This window comes from Sturnus vulgaris, chromosome Z, assembly GCF_052056855.1.
Source record: "Sturnus vulgaris isolate bStuVul1 chromosome Z, bStuVul1.hap1, whole genome shotgun sequence".
NCBI lineage: Eukaryota > Metazoa > Chordata > Aves > Passeriformes > Sturnidae > Sturnus > Sturnus vulgaris.
In genome coordinates, this window is record NC_142283.1 from 40,237,480 (window position 1) to 40,248,818 (window position 11,339).

The 11,339-nt window shown below is 43.6% G+C and overlaps 1 protein-coding gene across 2 annotated transcripts; it reads right to left on the bottom strand.

Annotated features, from left to right (window-relative positions):
• Positions 1 to 645: 645 nt before the first annotated feature.
• On the bottom strand, positions 646 to 10,297 carry S1PR3 (sphingosine-1-phosphate receptor 3). 2 transcript variants are annotated; one of them, XM_088155941.1, is made up of 2 exons: positions 10,185 to 10,297; positions 646 to 5,001 (listed from the first exon to the last, which is right to left on the bottom strand). In XM_088155941.1, exon 2 carries the CDS (start codon positions 4,817 to 4,819, stop codon positions 3,674 to 3,676), a length of 1,146 nt encoding a protein of 381 aa, XP_088012067.1. In that variant the 5' UTR covers positions 4,820 to 5,001; positions 10,185 to 10,297; the 3' UTR covers positions 646 to 3,673. The 2 variants fall into 2 exon arrangements, with proteins under 2 accessions (XP_088012067.1, XP_088012068.1); XM_088155942.1 differs by lacking the exon at positions 10,185 to 10,297 and adding an exon at positions 9,984 to 10,074 and having other exon boundaries at positions 2,080 to 5,001.
• Positions 10,298 to 11,339: the final 1,042 nt, after the last annotated feature.

An 11,339-nucleotide genomic window follows, 5' to 3' on the forward strand; every position in this document is an offset into this window, starting at 1 on the left:
AGGTCCCACACAATTTCAGGGTCAACTGGAGTTGATCATTCTTGCAGTCATGGCCCTTGAAGCTCAGGGCACTGAGCCTCCCTTGGTCTGTCACCCATGTTGAAGACAGAGGCACAGAATATGTTAAATACCTCTGCCTTGTCCATGGCCCTGTTTCTGAGGTGACCATCCTCACCCTTAATGGGCTGATTTTATTTCTCAGCTGCCTTTTGTCCCTGATACTGAAATAACTCCTTTCACTGTTCCCCAAATTTCTGGCAGCTTCATCTCCAAGTGAGCTTTGACCACACAAATTTTCTCTCTGCGCTGGCAAACAGCATCTCAGTATTCTTCCCATGTCGCCTGACCTTGCTTCCACTGGGCACACACCTTCAATTTTAGTCTCATTTCCAAGAGAAGATCCCTGTTCAGCCAAGTCAGCCTTCTGTCTCTGGAGCATTGCCTTCAGGCACAGGACCCAGAGTTTAAATGAAGGTTTTCCATAGAAGGCCAAAACCTTTTCACAATTCTTTGAAAAATGACTGCTACTTGGCACCTTTAGTTTAAGGGTTTGTGATTTTTTATTAGAAGTTTTCAAAATGTTTCTAGTACCTATCGAGTTGAAAATGCTCTCTAAAACACTTGGCAATAAAAGACTCCTGGAAAGCAGATTGTGAAAACCTTTATTTTCTCCATAGGTGGCCGGATTTGCATTTATTTAATAATCCATAATCAAAACAAATATTCCAATTCATGAAACAATATGAATGAAATGTTAAGTCTTTGTAGCCTTTGCTCCATGTAAAACCAATTGGAAAGGAAAACCAAATTCGGTTTTCTGTACGCTCAAATCAGCCTAGATGATAAAAGGCTTAGATTCTGGGATGTATTTGGAATCTTCTAATATTTTAGGGTGAAAGAAGATATTATCGATATTTTTCCAGCTTCAAGGGTCATCTTCCTGGCTGTTTAAGGCTGACTGCTGTTAAACCCTTGACTTGTCCTAATTTAAAATTCTGCTCTGAAATCTTCCACAATCTATGCCTTATATAGTACTTCCCAATGGGATGGACTCACTGAAGATTGTATTGACAATAGCATTTTTTCCTCCAGTCTTAAGTACTTTGTAAATTGTATTAGCAGTGTTACATGTGAAGCCACAAATCTTAGGAACCTGCTTCAAGTACAGCAGGGTAGTGAACTAACAAAATATCCCCACAGCTCCAAAATAAGAGAAGGAAATCAAAGTAGAATGAAAGGGTTTTGTACTAACAAGCAATCACATGGTTTTTACCAGTGGAGTTCTTTGCATTACTTATACTTTGCACCAATACTGACAATAGCTAAGGCTAGAACATAGGTGTTAAAACTCACTTTTTGGACTTTGGCTGCTAAAAATTTTATTTTTCACCTATAGCAAGAATCATGTAACATCCTTGACATGAGGGTTGGTGTGGGTTCAGCCACCATGCTTTCTCAAACCACTGTGTTCCTAAGGCCTATCTGCTCTACAATAGCAAGGAAGCTGCCATGTGCCACCACTTTGGGAACTAACACAAGTATACAAATATTTTAGCTTGCAATTTTAAAAGCCACAACTTCAGGGGAGAACTTCCACAATACAGCCCAATAGCAATGTAAAATCTAAAACCCTAATCAAGCCATGGCAATGCAATGTCACCAGTTCTATTTCTCACAAAGCTACAGAGCCTGCAGCCTGTATCTACAATCCATATAGTTACATCATGCTTACCTTGGTTTAGCTTTCTCCTCTCTAAGTGCACTGCTTTCCAACATTTTTGGTAAAAACTATTTCATATTTACTACTCTCTTTCACAGTTATTTCATTCAAATACAATTATTCTTTGTTCTTATACACTTTTCTAACACCATAAACATTTACAGATTGTTAATTTGTAAAAGATAATCACAATGCAAACCTTTACATTTTAAAGGTTTTTGCTACATACAATACACAACTGATACACTATACATACTTGAGAAGAGTCTAATGCTGCTGCTTTAAATGATTAAGACCAGAGTAAAGCTAAGAATAAGTTCTTTCAGGCTGTGTATTAAAAAAGCCTCAACTACTTCTGATTGTGCATAAGGCAAATTGTATTTTGAGACATTAAACACAAACCTTTGAAAGAGCCCAATAAAGTTAGATGTATACATTCTTACTGAGACAATGGGAACCTGTCCCAGAATTTCCCATCAAACTCCACTGAAGCCTCCAGCCATAAAGTACAATTGATCGAAGTACCACGGGCCACTTCCATGAGGACCTGAAACCGGATGTCTGTGAAGTCTTTATCGCTCCAGGACTCAGGGAACCACTTTGACACTCAACATAAACCTGTGCCCAGGCGAGTAAGGCAGTGACGAACTATAAAGTTGTTTTCAGGTTTCTCTGGAACAGGCTCTCCAAAGGTCAAGGCTGGGGCTCCAGGTCTTCCAAACTAAATAAACCTTCCTTCCAGAGCCAAGGCAGGGTCGGGTATAAATGGAGATATGCCCTTCAGCATGACCCTGTTGTACCGCATCTTCCCTCTTGTATCTGCAGAGGTGTCTGGAAACGATAGAAGCATTGGATCCCACTGACAGAAAATGGGACATTGTCCCACTCGCTGAACTTTCCAGGGAGAATTTCTAACACAATCCCATGCTGTGGTAAGGTCTGGAGAGGAAAGAAGGAACTCCACAGGAACCTACTGTGGTTCATTGCTTTCTGAAATGATACGTCTGTGTTTCAGAACTGAAGGATCTCAGCTTACGTAGTGCATTCACAATGTACACAGGCTAGACATAAATTTTTAAATATATTGAAAATACTAAGCAAAATATATGCGTTGAAGCAACACATACACTTGTTACACATGTATTGAGGGGTCACATTTTAACTACCTTAAATAGCAAATATATATCCTCTCTCAACGGTTTACTACTGGTTACTTAAAATACGTTGTGAAATGCCACAGTGACAACTGTCAGGTTGTCTTTCACTAAACACAAAAGTTTGAATAACAATGGAAAAATAAAAATACTGCATTGATATGATTTGTTAAAGTTTCTGACAGTTAAAAGCTACTACTTCATTTTAAATATCCCCATTGAAACGCATCTATTTGTACAATTAATGACACTGTATACTGCATTACATTTAGCATGTTGTAAACTTTTACCAATCAATGACTTTTTAATGAGAAATTGTACAAATATACAGCTCTTTATATCACATACTTATAATGCTATTAACACAACAGCAAGATACATCTAGAGAACTATAATCACCAACTTACGCAACAAATTCTTCTCCCAGTTGGCAATAACTGGGCCAGTCTTACAATTATCATCAGTCTTTAGTGAATGCTGAAGTTTATAACAGGTTTTAGTGATGTCTTGCAAGATCATGAGGTGCCAAATTAAGCCTCAGCATGCATGCCTTTGCGGCACATGATGTCCTTAGCTGTGCATGGACTCTGTCCTGGCTGCTGGGTAGCATGAAAGGCTTTTTTCTGAGTCTGGTGTGTTACTGAATGAACACCCAAAGCAAATGATTGTTGATAAGTAAGTTCTCAAAGTTAAATAAATGGTTAGTGTTTTCCCCTGTGACTGAAGTGCATGAATATTTAAACTACACTTGTAGCTTAAACCTAAAAATCACAGAAAAGTACTTGTCTCAAGGAGTCCTTTACTTACAGAAGTTTCCATTGTGAAATGAAGATTCAGTTTTTTCAGCAATACATGAGGGAACATTTATTGGTGGGAAATCTTCCTTTGGCTTCTGGGTATTGCTGCTGCTGGATTTACTTCGACTGTTATCTGGAGTGGGTTGAATAGGCAAAGATCTGGCCACCTTGGATTTCACCAGGCAGCCACAAACAAGGCGGAAGAAAGCCCGACGCATCTCCTTACTGGCCAGGGTGTAGATGATGGGGTTCATTGCGGAATTGATGACAGCCAGAGCAATAAACCAGTGGGCTTTGTACAAGACGGAGCACTCCTTGACTCTGCAGGCCACATCGATGAGGAACAGGATGAACAGTGGAGACCAGCATGCAATGAAGACACTAACGACGATCACGACAGTCCTAAGGAGTGCCATGGACCGCTCTGAGTTATTGTGGTTGGTGACATTACGACTGCTGGACTTAACCAGTATGTAGATACGGGCATAAAGGATGACAATGGCAACCAAAATGGCTATGAAGATGCTAATGCAGAACACAACATACTTTTTGGAGTACAGAGGCAAAATTGTTGAGCAATCTGGTAAGTTGTTTATACAGTTCCAGCCGAGGATGGGGAGGGCACCCAAGGAAATTGAAATAAGCCAGCATGTACCAATGAGAAGGAACACTCTGTATTTTTTATTTGCGTCGTAAGGCCTCATTTTAATCATGGTCAAGTGCCGCTCAATAGCTATTGCTAGCAAGCTGAAAGTGGAAGCTCCCAGGGCAACAAACATACTACCTTCCCTAATGAACCAGATTGTGGAGGACAAGCTCAGAGTTTTCTTCCCAGACATAAGAATGTTTACTTTGTAAACAATCCCAGCTAAAAGATCACAGAGAGCTAGATTGCCAATAAAAAAGTACATGCGGTTGTGAAATTTATTGTTTTTCCATATGGCAATCAACACCATCAAGTTTTCCAGGACTATGAAACTACATAGGATAAGAAATGAAATAGTGGGCAGGTCTATTTTATCAGTTGCCTTTTCCCTTAAAATAAGCTTTCCTGTGTAATTATAATGCAGTACAATCAGAGAGTCCACCTCTTCATTTCCTTGAGGGCTGACAAGAGCATCAGGTGTCATGGTAACTGCTGCCATCATTTGTTTCCTGACAGATGCCGGACTTTTTTTCTTCAGTATCACAAGAATATAGTTCCAATAATTTTCCACAAGAGGGAGATCAAGCCACACTCCTCCCAATGCTCCTCTGGGTAGGCGTTGTGTATCCCCACCTGCAGCAAGCCTTGCATATTAATTTGGGAGGGTGGCTCTCAAACCAGGCTCTGAAAATAAAATCAACAAATGTAACGTAAATATCACTGTCTTCCCATGTCACCCAGTGCTTAAGCTGCAACGTACACCCAGGAGCCAGGGGCGAGGGACTGTGACTGATGAGGCACCAAGGCTGAGCACTGCTGCATGCCTCTCATGGTAGCTGCAGGTAAGCTCAGACACAGCCTGGATGCAGAAATACAAGGGCAACGAAGCGAACTGCTCACAGGTGTTTCCCCCCATACAAAATTTCCATGCTGAAAAACACACAAATGAGCCATGAGAAGGACTGGCAAACAGACTCAGCAAGCACAGCACGCACAGCAAGCAGCTCACTTCTTCTCAGAAAGACCTAAGTGCACACTGCACTACCAAAACACCACCCAGCTATCACTGCCTCCACAACAGCAGGGAAAACTCTATGCTTTCTAAGCTTGCTCTTGTTTGCCAGGCAGACCCAAGGTAGGAAAGATTCTGAGAAAGTTAGTGTCAAGTCTTGATGCCAGTATCCATGTTGCCAGTGCCTAAAATAACTTTCCCCAGTTAAGGGTACAAATTTCTGCTATTTACGATTGAGAAGATGCATTGAAAGCCAGTCACCATCCTACCTCCCATTCAAATTAGTTGGATTTCTGCTACCTTTTTTTAAATAAAGCTGGTAAGTCATATTTTTGTAAGTATTGTTTTTCTTTATAGTCTACTTTTTTTCACCCTCTGTGTAGGTATACAGGACATATATTTAATGTTCTTGGGTTTTTTAAAAAATAAAAAATAGTTACACCAAGTTCGTCTTTCTCAGAAATTCTGATTTTCTTTAATTTACAACTTAGATTTACTGCAGCATCTTCCCATGGACTTTGAGGCTCCATTTTCACAGCAGATGTTCCAATATGTAATTGTATATCAGAAGAGATCTGCACAGTTAAAATATCAGAAGTTATTTTTATATTTATCAGAAGCACTCACTGTTTTACCAAAAATGCTGCAGTTTAGTTGCTGCATACTCCGATGACAGTCAGTGTTCATGCCTCAAATGTATGCACTGAGGATGAGCAAGTGGCCAATTTTTCACTTTTCTAAGAAAACAAGGATGGAGATGAGGACAGAACTTGTTTCATGTGAACCAAATCTGTAACTTTTTTTTTTTTTCTGGGAAAGATAGAAAGAAAAGTGTTGGATGGGTGAACACTTCTCATGGGCCCAAAATTTAATAATTTAATTTAGGGAACTTTTTAAGAGCTGGAGCTCCTGTACATAACATTTATTTACTCAAGGGTCATGAACATTTTCCAAAGACATTAAAGACACTTTTAAAGAACAGGTATCAAGGCAAGGAGGGATGGAACAAGATGATCTTTACGGTCTCTTCCAACCCAATCCATTCTCCGATTTTATGATTCTGTATAAAGGTTTGTTAAGATTAAAAAGATGTGTGAGCTGCTGCTGACCCAACAGACTGTTTTGGGCACTTCAGACGTCAGAGGTGTATTTCCAAGTGCCTTCTGAGGATGAGGGGAGGAGCAAACCACATCATAGACAAAAGTAAAGGGATTTAAACAGCGACCCACACCCTATTTTCCTACTCTTCCTTTTCCTTGATTCCCTCCTTCAGAAAATAAGTTATCTGATAAAAGCCTAGGGTGAACTAACTTTACCTCTTTAGTACACCCAGGATGTTCTAAAATTACTTTCTGAGAAAATAATTCGGGTTTTGCCCACTGTTATTTACCCATTCTAGTTCATAGGTCCAAACTACTACGGCTGAAGAGGTCCACTGGGAAAGACGTCCAAGAAACACGGTTGCTGCTTGGTGTCCTTGATCCTGTTTTACTCTGCAGATGACAGCAATCATCTAATTCCTTTCCCAGGAGCTGAATTGGGCCCTTGAGATGTTAAATTCTTTTCTGAAGCATGGTAACAGTGAAGCTCTCAACAGAAAAACTTCACCTCAGCTAAGGTTCAGCGTAATTGTAATTCAGTTACAATCTGTGCACTGTTATCACATTAACTGTCACAGTCTTTCATTGTATTGGCTTATAACAAAATCCTACTGTGTCCATATGAATTGCAAGCGCTTTCCACTGTAAAATAAACAATTACTTTTGACTAGAAAAGTATTTGTTAGTAATAGCTCAACCAGCAATACTCACCAGACTGGCTGATGGCTGCCTGAGAGAATAATATTCCTATCATCTAAGAACACCACATGCAACAAAATAAATATTTCTTTAAGTCGTTTTCAAGAGAGTTTTCACACTTGTCTATCAAAGCACAAATACATTTCTTTCTGTGAAGAAGATTATAGGCCAGACATAGGAGTTTATCAGCCACAACTCAGCAGATGTAGTGTCATGACTCTACCAAAGATAATGGTACTATACCAGTTCCCCTGGCTGAAAGCAAGGATGATGCACTCAATCAGCAGAAATCATATAGCCTCTGTCATTGCTAGTAATTACTTCTCTTAAAATTGTTATAGCCAGCTTAGTATCACAAAAGTAAATCTTTGCCTCTGACAAGCTAGTAGGAAGACAATGAAAGCTGTAACATTATTATTTTACCAGGACTCTCACTGACACAGGACATTTGGAAGTTAATATAAGTAATGTAATAAATTAGAATTTATTTCCAAGTAATATCATTCAGCTGTAGTCTTCTTTTGTTTACCTTCTGCTTTGCAGCTAGTAATTCAGAAAGCACATTCTTTCTTTTAACAATTAGAAAACTTAATCTTGGTTATGCGTTGTAATAACAAGAAAGCAACAAGTCAGGTTCAGGATAACATGTGTCACTGCTTTGTGACAGCTCAACGATTTAGTCCTCAAAACAAGTTTGCCCCAGTCACATATTAGCTGCAAAGTATGTACTTCAGTTCAAAATATTTAAAAAACAACCCGAAGAACTTGTCTGGGGCATGTTGCTTGCCCAGCACTGCCACGGTTAGGTACCTCAGCATCCCAGGCTCTTGCAACCACTGGAAATGAGTTTTATTTCCTCTAAAGCAAAGCAGAGGATCTCTACTTCTGCACCACCAGATACCACTAGAAGGTTAAACCTCTTTGCAGTGCAGGGGCAATCTGCTTGTACTTCCCCATGGACATGCTGTCTAAAAAAGCGATTGCTAAATTACCAAATTACACCAGTGGTACAATGTCAAGAACCACAGTCATGTTCAGGACAATTCAGTTGCCTTCTCCAGCTATGTGGCTGACCTTTGTTGTCCCAGGTCCATGGATGGAGAGAACAGCTGGGGTCGCTGTGAGCACCAAGATATCCCCCCTCCTGTGCAATCTCCTTGTCCACCGGCACGCTTTGGGGTTTAACCACTGGACAGAGGTTAATGTGGTCTCCTGCAGAGGTCAAGGATCCTGGCAGGGTCAAGCACCCTTTCAAATTACAGCAGGGGCTCTTTACCGTGGATCACATCACTGGTGGATAGGGTCTACCAGTGTCTGTATGGTCCCTCTGTCACACACACCATGAAAGAAGCAATGCTGTTGGAAGACCACAACCCCTTGACCTGCCCTATGGCAAGACACAGATCCTCTGTCTTCTCTAGTTGAGCCACAAAGTGGTACAGGTAGAAACTCAGGGTCATAGCTCTCTCTAGCTCCCCTGGGCTATAACTTTTCTCTGAGAACACATAATTCCGAGTGCCAGGAGGCAACAGGGAACCTGTGATAATGGGGATGTCAAAACCCTTCAGCAACCATCTCCCTCCTGTAACATCTTGACTCTGTTTCCAGTGGGCTCTCTGGTTACAAGCCCCACAGGGAGCTGAGGGCTTTTACCCTCTCCTAAGTCACTGGGCACTTTATATCTAAAAGAAATAAGACATTCCTGTATTCAAAAAGCAAGTCAAACTGCTCTCAATTTTCCTGAAGTCAAAGCAACAAGCGAGAATAAACTGAGCATAGGACTTGACCTTCCACTTCTGCCTGCTGAGGAACATATGATACCACACATTCAGTACACTTGTAATTTGGAATTGTATTTTCTTGTTTTCCATACAGCCACAAACAGACTTGACCAAAGAAACTTGATGCCACTTCACCACCACCACACACACAGCAGCTCTCCCTCCGCTTCCATGTACAACAATACACTTTGGCCAAAAGGGATAATTTTAAAAATGGCAAAGGGAAAGACAAGAATGCAAATCTCAAGCCAAACATTTTTATATTTTATGTATCTGTAAAGCCTTTCCAAATGAAAAGTAAACACATGTAATTTGTCAGACACACCCTGGTAGTCTCATTCACAGAAAAGACTTCTGAGAAGAGCAGCACATTTCAACACACAGTTCCACTGAAATTCAGCTGTGCTAGATGCAAATAAAGTTTAGACAAAAAATATCGGCTGCAGAAAAATGTCCTAGAGAACTCAAATAAATTTGTAAAAGATTTTTTCTTAAGCGAATGCACACAGCCTCAGGAAAACAAGTAGTTTGCTTGGCTTCTGGCTCTTAGACATCAGTTATAATTTTGTAATAGCGAGTAGCACACATGTACACCTCACAGGGGAGCTCCCGGACGGTTTAACTCGCGGTCGCTGAAGGGAAGGCATTTTGACTTCTTTCCCCGTCTCCCCGCGCTCCCAACCTATTCCCCCCACTCCAAACTTCAGTAACTGTTCTCAAATTTCCACCAGCGCTGCGGCCTGAGCCTTCTGGGGTGACAAACACCTTGATTAAGTTACCCGACGTGTCCGCGGCGTGCGTGTCTCACACAGAGAACGTCGTTCTACCCACGGGCTGCGAGGAACCCTAGACCCACGCTTCCCACGCGGCTCCATGCCGCTCCGTGCCAGCCACCACTCCTCCGCGCCACACCGAGCGGGGCTCCCCGCTCCGACAGCCGGACCGGCTCCGCACCGCGGCCGGGCGGGCAGCGCCGGGCGCATACCGGGCGGCGGCAGAGGGGCAGGGGAGGGCAGGGCAAGGAGCACAGGGAGCACAGGGAGCACAGGGAGCACAGGGAGCACAGGTACCTACAGCGTCCGCGCCGCGTCCCACGGCGCTCCCGGGCCCCCCTCCGACTCCGCCGCCTGCGCGGCGCCACTCGGGCCCCGGGGCTGCGCTGGGCAGGACCGGGCCGGGCCGGGCGGGGCTGGGATCGCCCCGGCCCTGCCCCGCCGCCAATCCCCGCGACTCCGCGCTGCCCGCAGCCGCCTCGCCCGGATACCCCCGACCGACCTCCCGACCGCCCCTCCGGGCTCTTCTCGGTCCCGCGTCCGGCTGCCCTGGGTTCCTGCCTCCAGCACGCTGCTCCCCGCCGCAGGACAGGCTCCGCTCCCCGCTCCGGCCTGCCCCCGTCCCGTCCCGTCCCGTCCCGTCCCGTTCCGTCCCACCACGCCTCACCCCGCCCCTTGGCCGCTCACCGTGCCCCATGCCCCGGGGAGCAGCGCCCCGGGGATGGATGCTGCCGGCTGGGCACGGCTACCCAGCGCTTAATGTTTAAAGCTAAAACAGCATTTGGGGCAGCCGGAGTGAAAATGTGAGGCGGTAGAGCCGACTGCCGAGTATTTATAACGTCCAGAAGAATGCGTGGTGGAGGGCTACTCGGGTCGAGAGATTAGAATGTTCAAGTGAGGTTGTACGTACGCTACCTCTGCTCCTCAGTTTCACTGTGTCCAGTAATGCAGCCTTCAGAGAGTTTGAGTCGAGAGGCACAGGGTAAAACATTCAGAAATTCTCGGTAAAAGTACTTCTGTTTTGACCCAGAACTGCCGATTACAGCGTGCTCCTGGAAAGGTACCTCTTGACAAAGCTGTTGAACGAATAATAGCAAGCCAAGGACAGCGATAGGCACGTGGATTGTGCCAGCGATGGGAGCAGCACTCTGAAAAATAAGTTGGAACCTGGACCCACAAGTGTCTTATTTAAATGTACTTGTAAGATGCTTGTGGGTACAGCAAATCTTTCTGTCAGAAGTGCATATGATAAGCTGGCAAACAAAAGCCCTACAGCAACCCTGCTAAGCGCAGGCAGACGTGTAGGGTTGCCTACAGTCTCATAGCAATCAGTGTTTTTCTTGGGAGCCTCCTGTCTGGACCTGAGCATCATCACACTTGGAGTCATGCCATGGGCCTGGCTGTTGGATTGCCTGCACTGCTATTCTGCAGGGAGGAAAAGTCCTGGAGGAAAGCAGAACTAGGCTTTTTATAGCCAGAAGTTTAAACTGATGTAGCAGAGCAAATGGTTGTTCCTGTGACCGCTTTTTATCTCCTGAAGAGGAGTAATTCTCTGGTTTGGGACTTCGGTAGGAAATAAGGACTACAGTGAGCAAAATGGTGGTAAAATTTCTTCCAAGGTGATGGACCCAAAGGATATGGCCTCACTTAGCCATGG

Coding starts and splice junctions, on each gene's coding strand:
- S1PR3 (XM_088155941.1), bottom strand. CDS start 4,819: ATGATGGCAGCAGTTACCATGACACCTGATGCTCTTGTCAGCCCTCAA.